This window comes from Clarias gariepinus, chromosome 1 (assembly GCF_024256425.1).
Source record: "Clarias gariepinus isolate MV-2021 ecotype Netherlands chromosome 1, CGAR_prim_01v2, whole genome shotgun sequence".
In the NCBI taxonomy this organism is placed as follows: Eukaryota; Metazoa; Chordata; class Actinopteri; order Siluriformes; family Clariidae; genus Clarias; species Clarias gariepinus.
Window position 1 is genome coordinate 1,241,093 of NC_071100.1, and position 22,535 is coordinate 1,263,627.

Below are 22,535 nucleotides of genomic sequence, written 5' to 3' on the forward strand. Positions count from 1 at the left end.
TCCACTTCATATATTTTCTTCTTTTTAGCACTATTAAACATATCTTGTGCCTTTTAGCAAGCACGATAGCTATGGACATTGGGGTATTAGTGACCAAATAAGGAAGAGAAAGACAGGGGGCAGATGTGTCCAAAGATAAAGTGGAAAGGTGCAAGTCTATAGGTTAAAATAGGAACTTTGAATGGTAGCACTATGACTGGTAAAAGAAAGAAAGCTATCAAATATGATGGAGAGAAGAAATGTCCAAATGGAAAAGTGGAAGACAAGTGGAAAAGATCAACTGGAAGGGAGGCAAGGCTAAGAACATTGGAGGGTTCAAACTGCTTTACTATTGTGTAGAGAAATTGTGTACTGTAGGTCTAATACTGTAGGAAAAAATATGCCAAAAGTGTAGTGGAAGTAAGACAAGTGTCTGAAAGAGTGATGATCATGAAACTAATAAGTGTGAGAGGTAATGATAAGTGTCATCAGTCCATATGCCCCACATATGTGATGTGACGGAGAAAGTAGATTTTTCAAGTGAGATAGACAAAGTGGCAGTGAGAGGAAAGATTGGTAAATGGAGCAGAACCTAAAAATCATGTTGGAGAAGGAAACAGGGGTGATGAGGAGGTAATGGGTAGGGACTGGGTTCCAGGAGAAAAATGCGGAGGAAGATTATTGTAGATTTCGTAAAAAGGAAGTGAAATGCCAGTGGTAAATACATATTTAAGAAGAAAAACGAACACAAGGTAACATATAAGATTGGTGGAAGATGTACTCAGATGGTCTATCTGCTGTGTAGGAGATGCAACCTGAATGAGATTCAAATCAAATTTAAATTTTATTAGCCACATACACAATCACAGTACAATATGGAGTGAAATGCTTATAAGACCGCCAATGACCTTAAAAAATAAAAGCTTCTAAATAAGGAATAAATATGAATAAAAAAGAAATATGATAGAAAATAAATTTAACTAGGATAAAAATAAACATATACTGTACAAATAAGGACATTCACAATATAACAAAATATAGAAAATAAAGAAAACAAAATTAAATTAGTAAAAATTTAGAAATTTAGTGTAAAACAAAAAGAATTAAAAATGACTGGGTGTGTGCAAATTTGCATAAAAAAGTGTCTTATTTAATTTTGGGTATGTACACTTTACTGGAGTAATTACTTTTCAGCCGACTTTTTACTTTTACTCCTTAGATTTTCACGCAATTATCTGTACTTTGTACTCCTTACATTTTAAAAATAGCCTCATTACTCCTATTTTATTTCAGCTCGTCATTCAAAAAACAAGCAAACAAACAAAAAAAAAACATTCAGCCTGTATATGCTAGAGCTGAAGATCTTTGCCCGAACCCGACAGGACCCGACGGGTTCGGTCAGGTTCAGGCTTAATTAATATAATTTTACACGGGCTCGGGCCAGGCAAGGAGAAAACTTAGGTCATTGCATTTGGAAACAAAGATGAAGCTCTGAAGGTGAATGCATACCTTCACTCTAGGGGTCAAACAACAAAAAATCATGTCAAGGATCTTGGGGTGATTCTGTTTCAGGACCTTAGTTTCAGTAGTCATGTCAAAGCAGTAACTTAATCTTTATTTTAAACTCAATAATTTTGTTTCCAATGTTACATGTTGTGGAGATAAAGTTAGAGAGGCCAGATTGGGGACATGTTCAGAGGAGAGATGGTAAATATGTCGGTAGAAGGATGCTGAGGTTGGTACTGTCAGGCAGGAGGTCTAGAGGAAGACCAAAGAGGAGATTTATGGATGCAGTGAGAGAGGATATGAAGTTAGTTGGTGTGAAAGAAGAGGATGCAGAGGATAGGGTTAGATGGAGGCAGATGATTCGCTGTGGTGACCCATAAAATGGGACAGTTGAAAGACAAATAAGGAGTTTCCAATCAATACTTGAAAACTTGCCCATGCCTTTATCTCCAGCAGGATGGATTATTGTAATGATCTCCTCACCGGCCTTCCCAAGAAGAGCATTAGACAGCTGCAGCTCATCCAAAACGCTGCTGCCAGAATTCTAACTAGAACCAGAAAATCTGAGCACATCACACCAGTCCTGTAAAAATGTCAATATGGGGTGCTGTGTGTACATTAATTAGGACAAAAAAAATTTACTTAAATAATTTTAGCAAATTGCTGCAATAACAAAGAGTAAAAAATGTAAGGGGATCTGAATACTTTCCATACCCACTGTTAGGTGGAAGTGGGACTGCACGGTAGATAGTCACTTCTTGTTTGCAGCGGCAATGGACAGCTTGACAGATGAGGTTAGACAAGAGACCCCATGGACTATGATGTTTGCGGATTATACTGTGATCAGCAGCAAGAATAGGGACCAGGTTAAGATGAGTCTGGAGAGGTAGGGGGATGAAGGAGAAGAGGCATAAAGGTTGTATCAGTAGGAGCAAGAGGGGGTTACATGTGTGTAAATGAGATGGAGTGGGGGAAAGGTGCTTTTGCAGGGAATGAAGGTAGATGAGTTAAAATATTTATTTTAAAAATACTGTCCAAAGCATAGGGGAGTGTGGTAAAGAAGTGAAGAAGAAAACAATTCCTAGGTGGATTGGGTAAAAAAAAGTGGGAGGAGTGATCTGTGACAGAAAGGTATTGGCATGAATAAATACGACAGTTTTGAGGAACCAGAGCTGAAGGTGGCACGGCTGAAGATGCTGTGAGAGTGACAAGAATGGACAGGACTAGGAATGTTAGAATGATAGTGCAGGTAGGACGGTTGGGCGACAAAGATAGAGAGCCCAGACTAAGATGGTTTGGACATGTGCAGAGAAGGGGTTGAGGGGTATATTGAGAGAATAGGAGGAGAAGGCCCAGGGAGAAGATGAAGGCCCAAAAGAAGGTTTATGGAGGTGGAAAGGGAGGACATGCGGGAAGATCGAGTGACAAGGGAAGATGTGGTAGATATAGTTAGATGGAGATTAAGATCAACAAGAATGTTGGAGCATTTGTTAAGTAGTGGTAAAAAAGAATAATAATAATAAAGAGTACAATGAAGGTGCATTAATGACCTGTGCAATTTAAGGTGCACAAAAATTTTGTAAAATAAAATTGTGTAAAAATTAAGGTAAACATTGTTTAAAAAATTGATCTAAAAACAAATGTGTACGTACTTTTGGTACAATTGGTACCAATGCTTTCTGATCCCTTATATACAAAATAAAAACCTATATTTAGTGAACAGGAACATGTTCTATCGATAAATGCAAAAAAAATAATAATAATAATAAAATAAAAACCTGGCTCAGACAGGGACAATCATGTCCAGATTAAGGATTTGTTATGAAATTTATTTTTGGAAATGTGCGATTCCTACTAAAGAAAAACAGTTGCATCTTAATTCTTGGTTTTAAGATTGCCATCTGTTCATATGAAACACCAACATTTATCTGTCGGGATTTTTAAAAACTTTTTAAAGGTAAAGTGCAAGTTAATTAGTTAAATTTTTACTTTATTTTTGTGTTAATTATTTTTATGTATTTATTTTTTGGGCTGTGGAACGAATAATTTGAGTTTCCATTATTTCTTATGGGACAATTAAATTTGGTTTACCAGTGTTTTAAAATATGAGCCCACTTCCCGGAACAATTTATGCTCATAATCCAAGGTTCCACTGTATTCTGTCCAGTCTAAAATGTTTGAATTACCTCGAACAACAGTGAGAAGGCTAATGTGAGCCAAAATCATTACCACAGCAATAAACCCTTAACTAACCATGGATGTGATATGATCATCGATTGAGTGTATATACATTTTTTTATATATATTTATATTAAATTATATGACAGTATACACAACTGTTTTTAGGATTTTCTGTCATAAGTCAAAATTTTATTTCAGCACTTCATTAAAGATGGATGAGTGAGAGAATCTTCAAAGACATAGCCACATTAATGTAGTCCAATATTGATAGCTTAATGAAAATAAAAAGGTATATAAAAAGATCAGTAAAAATCAGCAACTGCTTTTAAATAGGTTTATTTTAAAGTGTTTGAGTTACATATCCTCTCCAAAAAGGTATTGGACAGATCTCACCTACACAACATTATGATTTTACGGTAAGTCCAGCCATGTATTTCATGACAGATGAAGTCTCCTTCACTTAGTGTGCTTCGTTTGGTGTCTTTTCAGATCACCTGTTTGGGCAAAACTCTTTCCACACTCGGAGCAGTGATACGGCTTTTCTCCAGTGTGAACCCGCTGATGTTTTTTTAGGTTATTTTTTTCTGCAAAACATTTTTCACACTGTGAGCAGCTATACGGCTTTTCTCCAGTATGTATGCGCACATGTTGCTGAAAATGAAATGCACGATAAAAACTTTTGCCACACTCAGAGCAGTAATATGACTTCTCCCCAGTGTGAATATGTTCGTGTTGCTGGAGGGACCTCTTCCCTTTAAAACTCTTTCCACACTCTGAACAGACATAAGGCTTCTCCCCAGTGTGACCACGCTCATGATTCTGGAGATCAACCTTTCTCCTGAAACCCCTCCAGCACTCAGAGCACTGAAACGGCTTCTCTCCTGTGTGAATGCTCTGGTGTTGTTGGAAAGTACTACAGTGAGTAAAACTCTTTCCACACTGTGAGCACTGATACGGCTTCTCTCCTGTATGGATGCGCTGGTGTGCTTTGAGATTGAACTGGTGAGAAAATCCTTTCCCACACTGTGAGCAGTTATACGGCTTCTCTCCTGTATGGACACGCTGATGTCGCTGGAGAAGAGATTTAATAATGAAACTCTTTCCACACTGTGAGCACTGATGTGGTTTGTCTTGTCTGTGGATGAGCTGGTGTGCTGTGAGATGCTTCTCTTGACTAAAACTCTTTCCACACTCTAAGCAGTGGTGAAGGTCAGTCTGAGTATCTTCTTGACTAGTCATAGTACAAATAATACCTCTGATTACGGAAAGAAAATAGAATTCAGTATCATGAAAAATACAAAACATTGTCCAATATGAACTATTCAATGCGTATTATACAAATAAAGTTGAGCAATGTGTGAAGGACATAAGAGACTGGATCTTAATTAACTTCCTTCTGCCTAATCCTGACAAGACATTTCTGAGACGGCATTTCTGTTTCATCAAGTATAGCAGTAAAAGACCTTGGTGTGATAGATTTCTGATAATATTACCATAAAACATATTCTGCTTGTTCAGTACTTTTTATACTATATAATTCCATACATGTTTATTTATAGTGTGGGTGTCTTCAGTGTTCAGGTACATGTTGAAAGTAATAAAAAATAAGGAAAACCAACTGAAGCTGTCCAAACTTTTGGCAGGTATTGTATATACTCTGATATGGCTGTGTGAGGAATTGCCCTCACTGCATCAGTTAGGGTTAGATATGTATTAATCACTGCAGTAACTATCCAATGCAGAGATCGTCCCTATTTACTTAGTTAAATCCAAGCAGTGTATATGCTTTATTTTATTGGTTTCTCCTGTCCCTTTTAAAATAAACAATCAATTAAAAAAGGTTAATCTTGTATTAGATTTATGACCATTGTAAAATACCTTCTAATGTTACCATTATTCTATTATTACTCATATTATTATGACTACACAATAAATGGAAAGGTTACGCGACTTCCAATAAAAATCATCTTTGTTTTAGAACACAGGATTAATAGATTATGAAATTGAATTTATAGTTTCATAAATTAGTATTTATATAATTACAAACTGAACAAAGGTCTGATTTTTATGTTTTTCCCTTTGATTAATGATCTTAGTGATTGTGTAAAGCTGCTTTGCGACAATGTCAATTGTTAAAAGCGCTATACGAATAAAACTAAAAATTGAGCGTATTTTCAAAACCCAGCTTTTGACAAAGTTATAGCAAATTAAAAGTGACTAACCTAAATAACTAAACAAACTTGTGAGCAGTTAGACTCTTGAATGATTTATTTAAGGCCCAGTGCATCAGCACTACACACATCTAAATATGAAAAAGAGCCACATGGCATCAAGGCAGTGATTGGTTTTCTAGCCAGTGTGACTTTAACTTACCTCAGGATCAGTGAGTTTATCCTCTCCAAATTATGTTTTTAATTTAACTTGATCAGATTTAAGATTCCCTGTAAAACTGCAGGTACAAACAGCTACATGTAGAGATGGTTTTAGCTCAGCTGCACAACATCTTCAGCTCTTCTTCTCCTTTCTCTTGTAGTGTGATATTTTACTGCCACCTTCAGGATTGGATGATGATCATAGACACACACACACACATACACTCGCATTGCTCTATATTCTGTGTACAGTAGTCTCAAATCTTCTTTGAATCACTGCGAACACCAACGAGGAGGCTGACGTGAACCTAAATTATTACCACAGTATCAACACTCAACTAATTATGGATGTGATCTGATCATCGATTGAGTGTATATACAATTTTTCAGATGACATACTCTTTCTATGAATAACAATTCTAACAATAATAGATGAAGTGGTTCTTTATTTCATAAACAGCAGCACCTCAGTAGGTCTTTTTTCACCACTTTGTACTCTGGCTTGTTCTTTATAGATCTAAAACCAGGCTTAGGCTTTTGTAAAGCTGCTTACAGACAAGTTATTTTAAAGTTAAAAATCACTATATAAGTAGCCACATTAATTTTAAACCAGTTATTTGTTAACTCCATAAGGATAGAAACGAGTTTAAAAAGAGCGGTAAAAACTAAAACTTGAATGTGTTTATTATAAACTGTTTGGATTGAAATATCCCACCTACACAACATTGTTATTGTACAGCAGAATCCAACATTCCTCCTAACAGAAACAAAATATCTAACAATAACAGTGTATATTCCATAATAGAAGATAATCCTAGCTGATATACATATAATGAGTGTACTAATAGGGATTGCAATGATCGAGCAGCCCTGGGTAATTTTTTTTTTTGTTTGTCTTTTTTTTTTAAATTTTTTTAGGTATTTTATAAAACAATTAAGTAGATAAAAAGTTTAAACTTGATTTTGTCTGCTTTGCTTCATGTGAACAGCTTGGTGCCTTTTAAGATCCCCTGACTGGGTAAAGCTCTTCCCACACTCTGAGCAGTTATAAGGCTTTTCTCCAGTGTGTACCCGCCGGTGAGACTTGAATCCTGACGCACTGATAAAACTCTTTCCACACTCTGAGCACTGATGCGGTCGTTCTCCTGTATGAATTCGTTGATGTACCTTGAGAGTACTTTTTTCATTAAAACTTTTTCCACACTCTGAGCAGCTAAACGGTTTCTCTCCAGTATGCATGTGCAGATGCTTTTGGAAATTACCCCCATGGTTAAAATTCTTGTCACACTCTGTGCAGTAATATGGCTTCTCTCCAGTGTGAATGCGCTGATGTTGCTGGAGAGACCTCTTTACCTTAAAACCTGTTCCACACTCTGAGCAAATGTAAGGCTTCTCCTCAGTGTAAATGCGCTCATGTTGCTGGAGATCAACCTTTCGCTTAAAGCTGCTTCCACACTCCGAGCAGTAATAAGGCTTCACTCCTGTGTGAATGCTCTGGTGTTGTTGGAGAGTACTATATTGAGTAAAACTCTTTCCACACTGTGAGCACTGATACGGCTTCTCTCCTGTATGGATACGCTGGTGTGTTTTGAGATTAAACTGGTGAGTAAATTCTTTCCCACACTGTGAGCAGGTAAATGGTTTATTTCTTGTATGAATTTGTTGGTGTTTAGATAAATTACTCTGACAAGCAAAACTCTTTCCACACTGTGAGCATTGATACGGCTTCTCTCCTGTATGGATGCGCTGGTGTGTTTTAAGACTGAACTGCTGAGTGAATCCTTTCCCACACTGTGAGCATGTGAATGGTTTCTGCCCTGTATGAATTCGGAGGTGTTGATATAAATTACTCAAATAGGCAAAACTCTTTTCACACTGTGGGCACTGATACGGCTTCTCTCCTGTGTGAGTGCGCTGATGCCGCTCAAGAAGACATTTATAAATGAAACTCTTTCCACATTCTGAGCACTGATGCGGTTTGTCTTGTCTGTGGATGAGCTGGTGTGCTGTGAGATCCTTCTTTTGACTAAAACTCTTTCCACACACTAAGCAGTGGTGAAGGTCTGTCTGAGTTTCTTCTTGACTGGTCATAGTACAAATTATATGTCTTTTGCTCTTCTTCATTTCTGGTTAAGAAAAGAAAATAGAATTTAGTATACCACTACTACTCAATAACCATGTAATATTTTTTACAAATGCTTTAATACTCTTTTTTTTTTGGTAGTTGCTGAAAGTGAAACTTGTAACTCATTTTTTTTTACTATTTTCTAGAGTATGCACTTTTGCTTCTGCCTCTCACCAGAACTTTCTTTGTTTAAATTTTTCCCATTGTTACTGTATTGTTAACTTTAGTGTTTTTTGTTACTTTGTTGAATTTGTTTGCTGTATAGAGATGATGGCTTATACGACTCACCTCTTTTGCTCTTCTTTATCTCTGGTTACAAGGAAAAAATATATAATTTAGAATCAGCTAAAATACAAAACATTATCCAATACCACAAATAAACTTTTTACTGTTAATTATTGTATTACTGCAATGTACTATTTTGAATTACTGAGTGAAACTTGTAACTTACTTTTTTCTACATGGGAACATACATTCTTGCTCCTGATTCTCCCCAGAGCTTTTCCTCTATTTCTATCCATCGATATGTTCAATGGTTGTTTTGGAGAGTCAGATTTCCATATGTCTGTGGTATAAAACAAACAAAACATCCTGAAAATAATTAACTTTTGGAGATGTTCATGGCCCTCCAGTAGATCATTATAAGCATACTTTAACAGCTTTTTTTTTAACAGTATAGAAAATGTTTCAAATGGTGGCTGATGTACTCGTACATGGTTACAGTGTGTCTGAAACACCACTGAAATGAACATAGCTAAAAAATATATTATTTTTATGATAATAAAAACCTTTATATCATCTGAAAGCTATTTTTAACACCTTACTTTTATACATTAATATGCAGTTTATCAGCACTACAGACACTATTACATATGAGCCAGAGATATATTTAGGATCCAGTCAGTAACTGTTTAGACTTTAACTTACCTCAGGGTCCCTGAGTTTATCCTGTAACCGATCAGATTTAAGATTCTCTGTAAAACTGCAGGTAGAAACAGTTACATGTAGAGATGGTTTAAGCTTGGCTGGATAACTGGGCAGAAGAACAACTTCAGTTCTTCTTCTCCTTTCTATTGTAATGAGGTGTTTTACTGCCCCCTACAGGACTGGGTGTTGACCAAGGGATCTACAGTACTTGTGTTGTAGTGATGGGAATTCCAGTTCCTTTCAGAGTTTAGATCATTTTATTCAGCTCAGGAACAGGTGCCTTCTCTTCCAGATCCACAGATTTTTTTTTTCTCTGCTGCTGTTTGCAGAAGATCTTTTTCTTTGCTGCTGTTACTACAACACTAAATGTTCAAAAACTTCTCATGGACAAATTACTAGACAAATTGGTGTTAATTTATGTTGTATATAATGTAAATTCAAATTTTATTTGCCACATACTCAGTGTGAGGTGAAGTGAAATGCTTATATGACTCACACACTATTTAAACTAAAGAAAAAATCTGCAATAAAATTAAAGAAATAACAAAACAGGAAATTAAGTTACAAACAAAATGAACTTTATTTTAAGTTATTTTGACATTTAAATTACACGGAAACAGAATTGATGGAATAAAAGTGTAAACTGCAAAGTATAAAAGTAGATAAATGAAAAAATATGTTGAGTTGGTTTGATAAAAGTAGTATGAGTATAAATAATCATCGAACAATCACAATCATCTGCACAATCACTTGAACAATCATTTGCACAAATTTCACACCCAGAATGCAGATTTTTTTTCTCAAACATATTGCAAACTTTTTCATACACTTGTGGAATTTGCACACTAAGTGGACTGTACAGTATATATTTTGATTCAAATTCAAATTTTATTTGTCACGTACACAGTCATGCACAGTAAGATATGCAGTGAAACGCTTATACGATCGCCAGTGACCTTAAAAAAATAAAAACTTATACGTAAGGAATAAATATGAATAAAGAGAAATACTAAAGAAAAATAAATTCAACCAGTAAAATAAACTGTACAAATGAGGGCATAATAAAAATATCACAAAATATAGAAATATAAAAATATAGAAGAGATAAAAAGTATATATATAAAATTAAAAAAATTAAATATTTTCATATAATGCATTTAAATCTATATTTAATATATCTTTTTTAAAATATATTTTTTCTTTTTATACACATCTTTAATTTTTTTTTAATGCCATTCATTGGGGGACAGCAAAGAAAGTTTCAAAGTAAAACATGTTTCTTTACTGTGTATATGACAATAAAATTTGAAACTTAAACTGATATGTATGTCAGCAGGATTGTGTATGCTCATGCCCTAAAGTTTAAGTCAGTCCTGTTATGTACAAATGAGCAGCGCGCAAACAACAAATGTGCGATGTGCAAGAAATGTGCTACATCCTGATTCTGATGGGTTAGCAGGAATGTAGTGTGTGTATGTATGTGGGTCCGAGGCTTTTTGCTGGGTGAGAAATAAGGAAACCATATAAATGTAGTCATTTTATGTGTATACAGCAACTAAACTATCCAAAATAAAAAAAACACAAATGACACTCTAAACCGAACATGGTGAGCCATATACTGTAACAGGTAAAAGCTAATTACAATCTGCAAAATTATCATTAAACAACAATGAAAAAAAAAGAAAATCAGCTGTCTAGCAGTTGCTGATTCATAAAGGTGACTCATTAATGACCAGCCAAATGATCAAATCATGTCCCACTGTATTTTGTTCAGTAAGTCTTAATATGAATTAAATGACAGTTGTGTGATTCAGCCATCAGGCTGTTTATTTCGCTAAGTCTTCCCTCCATCAATGATAATAATAGATACAGACATTACAACACTGTGAGTGATTTACTATACCTAAGTTCCCCTCAGATGAGCATATGTTCTAACAACAATTGCTTATTAAAGTTTTAAAGGAAATGGCTAGAAGATTTGTATTTATAAGATGTAAGGTGCAGTGATCAAGCACAACATTAACACCACAAAAATGTATGCATTAACACTGATTAGAAATGATATAACAGAAACTGGTAACAGGATCATGAGCACATATACTCACACCCATGCCTGCAGGGATAACATCTGGATTAATCCCAATGGGAAATTGCAGCACAAATAACAGTCATAGACAGCTAAAACATACACAAGTACTTTGGGAAAACAAAAATAGGACACAATAGAACAATAAAACAAAAGAAAGCAAGTCCACAAGTTCTATCTATATATTACATTAGAAATGTTCATTATTACATGGAAGTAGCTTGTCTTCAGAAGAAATTTGTGCAAATATTGTGTACTGTATACTGTGTTTAGGATTCAGCATCTTTGAAAATAAACATATATACACTGGCAATTTACTCCTCATCAGCAGCAAGGAGTTCAGCAATACCCCACCCCTTCAGAGACTCATGTAAGAGTCTAATTCAATTCAATTTAATTTAATTCAATTTCATTTGTATAGCGCTTTTAACAATTGTCAATGTCGCACAGCACCTTTACACAATTAAGAGAATTATTTAAGTTTGTATGGATCGAATGTGTATGAATCAAAATAGTCAGATAGTCCCTGATGAGCAAGCCGAGGGCGACATTGGCAAGAAAAAACTCCCTGAGATGGTAATAGGAAGAAACCTCGAGAGGAACCAGACACAACAGGGAACCCATCCTCATTTAGGTAAAACAGAGAGCAGGAATTGATCTGCACTCATACTGACTCTGACTAACCCTCATGGTTGCAAGGATAAACCATCACCCATGATGGTCCTTAGAGATGCAAATCTGTCTCTGTCTGTTCCTGAACACGAGTGGGTCAGAGTCATTGTTCAATATGGTCTGCATTTTAAGGTGTCCTTTGTTTGACCACAGTCTCTAGTGATTCCAGTCTGGTTCCTATGGTTGAGCCTGCTTTCCCGAGCAGTTTATTAAGCCTATTGGCATATGACACATTTACACCATTGCCCAGCACACCCCAGCAGAAAAAAAAGTCACACAGGCAACAACAGACTGATAAAGAATAATTAGAAGTGGCCTGCAAATAACCAAAGAACTCTCTGTGTTTGTGCTCCAGTCCAGTTTGTTATTCAATTGTACACCCAGGTATTTGTAGTTGTAGACTACCTGCATACACTCATTCTGGCAAAAGAAGACAAAGGATTTTTTCCTGGACCATTGCACAAAGACACTTTAATAACTTTGCACACCTACCTTCACAACTACACTACATGTTTACGTTTACATCCTGGACCAGTGCACAAAGACACTTTAATAACCTCTGCACAAAGACACTTTGTTCTATGCATATTTGCACACCCAGTACAGTATATTTCAATTTGTACAGTATATTTCTATTTTTATGTACATCAGATTTCTATTTTTATTTTTGTTTCTTTTTTTCCTAGTTTAATTAAATTTTTCTATTTAATTTTTCTATCGTATTTCTTTATTCATATTTATTCTTATTTGTAAACTTTAATTCTCTTTTAGGGTCAATGGCAGTCGTATAATACATTTCACTACATTTAGTACTGTGTATGACTGTGTATGTGACAAATAAAATTTGAACTTGAAATTTGAATTTGATTTGAACTGTATAAAATTAATAAACATAAACAAAATAAACATGCACTTTGATAAACAACTTGAATGGGACACAGTGTTAAAGAATGGGTGCGGTGTAAACACAACCTTAATTGGTGGAGATGGTTATCGACTGCAGAAAGATTGAACCCGTCCGTCCTCCCACAGCAGTCTTGGTGTAATCGACCTCAACCTTGGTGGAGCAATATATATATATATATATATATATATATATATATATATATATATATATATATAAAATTGGACTTTATGTGCATACATTTGTTTTGCTGATTTAAGATATTTAGGATTTTTATGGTCTGTATACATAAGAATATACTGCTAAGAGTTCTTCATTCTCACATAAAGTAAAAGTTCTCAAATCCCATAAAACATGTAGCTCCTAGATTGTTCTGGGAGTTAGCTTTATTGCTGACACCTTCATTTGATGCAGATGGTCAGCTGTATCCTCGTTGTAGTGCTTCAAGTATATAACCATCCATGGCTTTGCTTTCTTTTTACATGGGATTAACTATGCATTTTCTAAGACTATGAGCTATGGAGATAAGAAATGGGAGCAGCACCTTCCCAAGTGGGATAAGGACCGTCCCACCCTAACAGGCCAGCCTCAAAGAAACTTCAATTATTCAAAAAGCCCAGGGGCCAGAGCATACTACTGTATTGGACATCGCCTTTGCTAATTTAAACACCTCTGTAAAGTTATTCTTGCTAACCTCTAACTGACAAAGGGGTATATCATTAGCTCCATCATGTATCACCATCTTTGAGAACCTATACTGGCCTAAAGGCCTCAGATCACCTGCTATGTCTGGTGCCCTGGCTCCCAGGATACACTTAACCACTGCTGCAGGCGCCACTAACAGCCCAGCTAATTTCTTCTGCCTCAGTATAGCATATCCTCTTACCAGAGATTTTTTTAATTTCTCAGCAGGGGCCTCACAGAGGAGAGAAAACATGTTGGGCACATGAAGTGCAGAGGAGGTGTGCTCTGGTGGGCTAACCTTAGCCTTAGCTGAGGAAGTATGCCACCAAGTTGTCATGTACTCGCCCAACTGTGAGGGCTCTAATACCAGAGTTGGGGGCCGGCAACAGCACCGAGACTTTCCGCTGCAGAAATAATGAAATAAAGATGCTTTTGCATTTTCTGGAACTCTCTAAAGTCTGGGATGTGCTCCCCTAATGATAATATCTTCTCCGTCAGAGTGCTAGCACTAATGATGTAGGAAAAATGATCAACTTGCACTCCACACACTGAACAAGGTAAACATTAGCCATTATAACCTACCTGAGTTTGAGTTTTGTTTGTTAGAAGATGGATTCCGCTTCTTGTTCTTAGACAAAGAAAATAGTGCATTCTCCAAAAAGTGGAGAAGTGGAAAAAAAAGCAAAAGTGAAAGGTGCAAAAAAATGTTCATCATAAAAACTGTTAATTCTTTAATATAAAGATTGAAAGGCAGTATAAATTAGATGTCAATATGTCTTTATTGAAAAAAAAAACAGGACTGCTTTTTATTCATTTCACACATCCCATAATTTATTGGTGAATACTCGCATATGACTGGTTATGGTGAAAAGCAGGATCTTCCTCTTATTAGCAAACAATCAAATCAATTTACCAAAGAAGGAATAAGAGTCATACTGGGACCACAAACTCACAGATAATGTTCAAATCATAAAATGTGTGTTTAATAGAAACAAGAATGTTATAGCATTATGTAGATCAATTAATAGATTAACAGGCAAGTAGCAGTCCTTTTCTATCAATTACATTAAAATACCAACAATAACACTAACGATTAAACTATATCCCATGAGATGGAGTGCTGTAATACAGTCATATGCAAGAGGGTGCAGCCTAAGTTATTTATTGTAATTTATTTTTTCGCACAATACAGTGTACTACTGAGTTATATTGATTTAGAGAGGCCACAACTTTTATTTAATAATTGCATTTTAGTATCACTTATAATTATTACCTTTTATTCTGACATAATGCAAAACATTTTGACAGAATACATATACTGTATATAAAGTGAATGAGGATGGTTATATCATGTTCATATTTGAATGGGTAATCGCGAGGTAAAAGAATTTCAATTAAACTTTGAAAGAAAACAGGGATGATTCTTGTTCCCCAGTCAGGTTAATTATTTTATCAGACATTGAAGGTTTAGAATAATAGTCAATCAGTTTACTGTAGTAGGGTTTGATAAGACTAAAATTATGGGATGTCAGGGTGTATTTTGATACTGATATGGACTATTGCATTTGGCATACTTATTATACTGAGCCAAAATTTAACCTCCATAGGAGAAAAATCTGGCCAAAATATCCCTGTATGTGACTCCTGTGTAGTGTATTTACAGTTACAGTAATGGATGTTAAAAGTTTGCAATGACATTTCTGAGCTTATTACTCCACCTAATATATAATAGTCTGTTTGTTGTTTATCCTTTATGATTATAGTGTGTGTTTACTCATTTTAGGTAGTTGGTGAACTTACAAATATCAGTCATTTACATTTAGGCTAGGCTTAAACAGAGCTAATGGTCCACTGCTGCAACCAGCTATTAGTTTCTAAGTTGAGCTGTCCCAGATTGTCTTTCTTCCAGTGGAGTCTCACAATTCCACTAAAAACCCTTCCTCCATACTTGCAAACAGGAAGTGAAGTGCTCATAACCCTATCATCTGTGTCTAAGAAGAGGATGGGTTACTTTCAGAGTGTGGTCACACTGAGTCTCAGTTTTTCTTTACCACTATGTCATCTATCTTATTCATTCTGGATCTAAAACCAGACCTGGGTTTCTGTAAAGTTTGTTTAGGACAATGTCTAAAGTTATGAACCAATAAGTTATTGTCCCTACATAATAATAAATCATGTTTACTGCCAAGTATAAACAGACATTATAAGTATTTTGTGATTATTTTTATTGTAGTTTTCCAGCGCTGCCATGGGTTAGGGTTAGGATTAGGCCTTCCAGAACTGCTTTGTACTGTTTGGTTGTTTTTACTGTTTTTAAGGTAAACAATAGAGGCGACAAGACTATCAGGAAAGGCCAAGAGACTAAGTACAGGAGTGTGGTCGAAAGTTTTGTGAAGTGGTGTGGACTAAATTACCTGCAGCTCAATGTTTCAAAAACTAAAGAGCTGGTGGTAGGAAGCAGAGGACTATCCCTAACCCCATTAACATCATGTGCAGTAAGGTGGATGTTGTGGACAGCTACAGATAACTGGGTGTTTACACTGACAATGAACTGGACTGGTCAAATAACACCAGTGTTGCCAACTCGTCAGTAAGGAAAGTAGCTATTGGCTGTCGTAGAAGTCACTAGATGATTACATCATCACGTAATTTGCATAATGCACGCTGCACAGTGTGAAAAAGCAGTTTTACATGCTTCTCCAACATGATCACATGCCAGCATAGAACAGTGTTCAGCGATAACTAATGCCATGGTGGCTTCAGCTTTTTTTTTACCATAAATTGCAGTTTGTTTTGTGTGAAACTATTGTAAGGCTTTGCCTTTTGTGTATGTTTCTGAGTTGACATGTGTTTTTTTTATATCGCAAAGTTTGGCATAAAAATCAGTCTTGCAATACAGGCAGTATGCCCGTGTATTATCTCCAATAAAAGGCTTCAACCATTCGTTGAATTCAGGATTTGATTCCCGCTTTTACATCCCGCTTACAAGCCAGGGTGGGACCATTTAACGGTGGATTCGCGCATGGGCAATTCATTTGCAGTCGAGACTCGTAGAAGTGAGCATCTCCTGCTGTAACTGCAGCTGGGGGGGGGGGACTCCTGCGAGAGGACAGGCCTGTCTGTGAGTGCTTTGGGACGGGGGAGGGGCCGGCGGCGGCAGCTGCTGTGGCAAGTTGAGAAGAGTCAGTACAGACACATCAGAGTCTCCAAAAGTCTCCAGTAACACAAGAAAAAGTCGCCAGATTTGTCGCTAGTCGCTTTCTTAAAAAATTGTCGCTAGAGGGATTTGAAAAGTCGCTAAATATAGCGACAAAGTCGCCAAGTTGGCAACACTGAATAACACTGATGTTGTGTGCAAAAAAGATCAGGGTTGACTGTACTTTCTCAGGAGACTTTAAGGCCCTTTAAAGTATGCAGAACCATGCTTTATTCTGTGGTCTCCAGCATTATCTTCTCTGCTGTAGTCTGCTGGGGTAGCAGATTAAAATCAGCTAATATCAACAGACTTAGTTGAGTCTCTAGTTGAGGTATCTGAGAGGAAGATGCTGAAGAAACTTCTTAGTATCATATCAGACAATACATCACATCCCCTACGCGAGTCACTGACTAGAGGAGCATGTTAAGCCACAGACTGAGACTTCCAAAGTAAAAAACCGAACGCCACAGGACGTCATTTATACCAGTGGCAATCAAACTCTAACTTTTCCCTCTTCATTCGGGAGCTGTCATGACAGAAAAATCAATAGAGCTTTATCATGCCCTGATACACTGTGCAATATTAGTATCACAATAATCATATCACATGCAAAACCAACAATTAAGCAATATTATGAAAATCATGTGCAATATAAATATATCTGGTGTGCAATATAAATATCATTATTACTTTCTATATGAAATATTAAATATTATATGCAATATATATCCTGTATGCAATATACATAATATACATGTACAATACACAAAAGAGAGAATTCTGCACCTTTTTGTACAATCAGTTGTTTTTTAGTTTTTCTATATCCTTTTTATTCTATTTATATCTGTTTTTATAGTACATTGTATTTTATTTTTTAATATTCTTTTTATCCTATTGTATTTGTATCTTTTAAATATGCATCTTTTAACAATTTCCTTCAGGATTAATAAAGACTTATTAACAATTTAGCAAATACACCAAAGTTTTACAAAGTCCCTCCATTTCCACAGGCATAAACGTAACTGGAGAGCAGACTATATTTACAGTGATAGTCTGTTTTTTAGTTATTTCATAACAAATTAAGAAGATAAAAGCTCTGAAGGTGATTTACTGGGTCTTTGCTGTTTTTTTCTCTTTATGTGAAGAGCTTGGTGTCTTTTGAGACTACTTGAGTGAGTAAAACATTTTTCACACTCTGAGCAGTGATAGGGCTTTTCTCCAGTGTGAATACGTTGGTGTTCTTTGAGAGCGCTTATCTGAGTGAAGCTCTTCCCACACTCCGAGCAGCTATAAGGCTTTTCTCCCGTGTGAATCCTCTGGTGAGCCTTGAATGCTGATGGATCAGTAAAACTCTTCCCGCACTCTGAGCAGTGATATGGCTTTTCTCCTGTGTGAATGCGCTGATGTACCTTGAGAGTACTTTTGTCATTAAAACATTTTCCACAGTGTAAGCAGCTATGAGGCTTCTCTCCAGTATGGATGTGCACATGTGTTTGGAATTGGCTCAGCTTATTAAAACTTTTGCCACACTCAGGGCAGTAATACGGCTTCTCTCCAGTGTGAATGCGCTGATGCTGGAGGAGATAACGCTCCAGCTTAAAATCCCTTCCACACTGTGAGCAGTGATACGGCATCTCTCCCGTATGAATTCGTTGGTGTGCCTTTAAATAACTTGTGTTAATAAAACTCTTTCCACACTGTGAGCACCGATAGGGCTTCTCTCCTGTATGGATGCGCTGATGATGCAGGAGTTTAAACTGCTGAATAAATCCTTTCCCACACTGTGAGCAGATAAATGTTTTTTTATCTGCATGAATTCTGAGGTGTTGATATAAATTACCCTGATGAGTAAAACTCTTCCCACACTGTGAACACTGATACGGCTTCTCTCCTGTATGAACACATTGATGATGTTTTAGATTAACCTGGTAAGGAAATCCTTTCCCACACTGTGAGCACTGATACGGCTTCTCTCCTGTGTGGATGCGCTGGTGGTTGTGAAGATTGTCCTGGCGAGGAAATCTTTTCCCACACTGTGAGCACTGATACGGCTTCTCTCCTGTGTGAACACGCTGATGTCTCTGGAGAAGACATTTGTAAATGAAACTCTTTCTACACAATGAGCACTGATGTGGCTTGTCCTGTCTGTGGATGAGCTGGTGTGCTTTGAGATCCTTCACATCCCTAAAACTTTTTCCACACTCTAAGCAGTGATGAAGGTCTGTCTGCGTATCTTCCTGACTAGTCATAGTACAAAAAAATGTCTTTTGTTCTTCTTTATCTCTGGTGAAGAAAGAGAACTAGAATTCAGTATCCTCAAAATAGAAATAATTGCCTAGTGCCACAAAACTGAACACCTTTATTTTTGTATTAATATGTATTATTGTTGCTGATGCATCAATACCCATGTTTTTTTGTAATCTTTGAGAGTGAAACTTGACATTTAACTGACAGTGTAACTGACATTTTTCTACATGAGAATATACTTTTTTTTTTTACCATAGCTTTTTCGTTACTTTTCTTTATTAATATGTTTAATGGTGGGTGATTCCATCTCAAATCAACCAGAGGGTTCCACCACATGATCACAGATTTTGCTGATTTTTTCACCAATTGTTGATATTGCCATGAAAATAAAAAACCCCAATTCTTTTGTCCCAACTCCCACTCGTTAAAAAATGGCAGCCATCTCAATTTTTGGCCTCAAAGTGCTTTAAGACATGCCACGCCCCTTTTTGAAATCCTCTTTTCTTTAATAACTCACTTGCTATATGTCATATGGAGATGAAACTGGGTATATTTATGTATTTTTTTATGTAGATTCAGATTCTGCAATTGGAATTTGGCTATCTGCTGTGGTTATGAAGATATTTCTGAAAAAACATTTTTGGGGGGTACCCCTTTTTGACCCCCCAGAACCCAAGGTCTGCATGTATATATGTTACTCAAAAAAATAGTGGTTACTTCACATCACCTTATCTTGAAAATAAATAAAAACCAGGGGTGTGTTATGCCCCTTTTTATAGAAATCATCAAAAATTAATTGTCCAGGTTTTGCAACATTAAATGATTTGACACACAGAAATGTACTGCAATATCTGTAAAATACTTAATGCATACTCATAAAATCTGCTCCTTTCAAAGTAAAAGTTACCTCAAATTCTTCTGTAATGCATGTCTAGTCAAAGACTGATAATGACGTTATTCATCTCTCTACACTAAAAGGACTAATCACAGTTTTTTTTTCATCACCCTGGGTATCTGATTCTGAAAGAACAAAGCCCACAAAAATGAGTTCATGGAATAAGACAAAAAGGTACATGTACATGTACGAGACCTGTCAAGTTGCAGTGACACAAATAATATCAACTAGGTAAGGCATGCACTTTGTAGCTACCAAAGTCATTTTGATAGGAAATGCCTCCACAAATTTGTAAAAAAAAATATATATATAATTCTTGTACTGGCTGGCTGCACCATCTGAGAAGTAATGCACATGATTTAAATTTGGTAGAAGAACTTTCAGTGGATTCATGAGAACCTTAATAAACTTGTGAACAACAATAGCATTGTGTTCCCTTTCATTACTGACAACACAAAAACTTTTGCAACTTAGTGAACCATCGTTTCCACTACCACCCCTATAGTAAACCACGAAAGGATGCAGAATCACCTGGGATGTATCCCAATGAAAACCTTGAACAGCATCCTGACAAATAAAAAATAACATTCGGCAAAATCCATGAGGATAACGGCCTCCTTTCCAATGGGACGTTTCTCTTTTAGTTCTTTCAAATAAGCAGCTTGGGCCTTGGCTGTATAGTGATGAGCTGTGCAGGAGTCACATTTTTCACAAAGTCTCATAATGAAATCCACTGCTTGAACTGAACAGTGTCATCTGGGTCCAAATCAGCATTTTCAAATATACCATCAAGATTAGGGCTGGGCCATATTATACCTTCCACGGTAATACCGGTACAATGTTAGGCAATGATAAGAAAATGAAATATCGCGATAGAATATGGGTAAAACACACATGTGCAGTGTCTTTGTTTCCAAACGCTTATGGTGGAAAAAGCTTGGCGGCGGCGGAGAATAAGAAGGGTGAAAGCGGATCGTTGAATGAAACAGATGAACCAGAATTGGTTTGTAAAAACGGTGCAACTTCAGTGGTGTGGAATTTGCATTTGCACTGTTAAAATTTTATATAGCTTTAATGCACATACAAACAGCTGCTTTGTCTCGTGTCAATCATATCGTCAGTTATATCATTATCGCAAATTTTCAAATATATATCGTGATAAATATTTTTGGCCATATTGCCCTGCCCTAATCAAGATAATCAGATAGTTTTGATTTAGGGGGGCAATGCTCACACCTGTGCAACATTTAGTCACGAGAATCCAAAGAACAGACAAGCTTTGCCATCAAGTCTTTGTAATCAGATCGTGATTAAGATAACAAGCTACATTGGAAAGCTTCAGTTAATAAATGAACATAAATGAAACACACTCACCTGCTTTTGTTTTTCTGCCCTTAATTAGCACCAAGAAAAAGATGATGCAACCACCAAGTTCCTTGAGTGCGAGGTCACTCATGGAGTTGGTTGGAGATAATTCAACTTTCTGATCAGTATAAACCTGAATGGTTCAGTTACAGGATACTGTTTGACAGTGATGCATGTATCTTACATGTACCACCATAAAATGACACATTTATTGGTAGATAAGGCCTATTGTGTAGATCCATGTACATTCTCTGTATATAAAATGTGTATCAAATCGTAAAACATTTGCAAAACCGGGACAATTAATTTTTGATGATTTCTATAAAACAGGGCATAACACACCCCTGGTTTTTATTTATTTTCAAGATAAGGTGATGTGAAGTAACCCCTATTTTTTTGAGTAACATATATACATGCAGACCTTGGGTTCTGGGGGGTCGAAAAGGGGTACCCCAAAAAATGGTTTTTCAGAAATATCTCCAGGAGATAGCCAAATTCCGATTGCATAATCTTAATCTACATAAAAAAAATACATAAATATACCCAGTTTCATCTCCATATGACATATAGCAAGTGAGTTATTAAAGAAAAGAGGATTTCAAAAAGGGGCGTGGCATGTCTTAAAGCACTTTGAGGCCAAAAATTGAGATGGCTGCCGTTTTTTAACAAGTGGGAGTTGGGACCAAAAAATTGGGGGTTTTTATTTTCATGGCAATATCAACAATTGGTGAAAAAATCAGCAAAATCTGAGAGGTGATGGTGGAAAATTTCTCTTTCATTGTTTGATTTGAGATGGAATTACTCTGGTAGTTTTGTGTCAATTTAATTGTTTCTGTTACTGAAGAAGTCTGCTGGCTATAAATTACCCAAAAAAATAACCATAAAAAAAAGTAAAGGCTCAGTTGCGATCATGTGACACCTGGCATCAAAAGAAGAAGCGCATGCGTGATACTAGGTACTCGTAAACCAAGACTTGTGTGTTTTTCCAAGTCAAAATTAATTAAAAATCTTTGCTCGTCTTGCAGAACGCTCGCAAACCGCGTTACTTACCATCCAAGGTTTCACCTTACTTTCTTAAATGTACACAAAATTATTGCCCCCCCCCCCCTCCCGCCTTGTCAACCATGTCACTGTAACTGTAAAATAACTTGTTTAATTGAAGTCATTCTGTGGCTGTGTCCATAATGGACCACATTCCAAAACTTAGTTTAATATTTTAAATCATATAATGGGGTCAGAAGTAGCTCAGTGGTTAAAGCACTGGACTACGGCTCGGAAAGTCCCGGGGGTTACAACCACCAAGTTGCCACTGTTTGGGCCCCTGAGCAAGGCACTTAACCCTCGACTGCTCAGATGTACTGTATAATGAGTTAAAAATGTAAGTTGCTCTGGATAA

The 22,535-nt window shown here is 36.4% G+C and overlaps 3 protein-coding genes across 3 annotated transcripts in view; 1 reads left to right on the top strand and 2 right to left on the bottom strand.

Moving 5' to 3' along the window:
* LOC128523741 (zinc finger protein 239-like) overlaps nt 1-22,535 on the top strand; it is a 366,823-nt gene that overhangs the window by 329,086 nt on the left and 15,202 nt on the right. The window lies entirely within an intron of this gene.
* Nucleotides 1-22,535, bottom strand: part of LOC128523508 (gastrula zinc finger protein XlCGF26.1-like) — a 179,410-nt gene that overhangs the window by 73,353 nt on the left and 83,522 nt on the right. The window lies entirely within an intron of this gene.
* LOC128533167 (zinc finger protein 585A-like) overlaps nt 3,987-22,535 on the bottom strand; it is a 59,948-nt gene continuing 41,399 nt past the window's right edge. Inside the window, exons 2-7 of the mRNA XM_053507456.1 lie at nt 17,714-18,915; nt 8,615-8,728; nt 8,452-8,472; nt 6,996-8,164; nt 6,758-6,795; nt 3,987-4,921 (exon numbers count right to left, since the gene is read on the bottom strand). Of these exons, the coding sequence (XP_053363431.1) occupies nt 4,123-4,921; nt 6,758-6,795; nt 6,996-8,164; nt 8,452-8,472; nt 8,615-8,728; nt 17,714-18,881 (3,309 nt within the window). The 5' untranslated portion in view covers nt 18,882-18,915 and the 3' untranslated portion in view covers nt 3,987-4,122. The remainder of the gene's footprint in view (nt 4,922-6,757; nt 6,796-6,995; nt 8,165-8,451; nt 8,473-8,614; nt 8,729-17,713; nt 18,916-22,535) is intronic.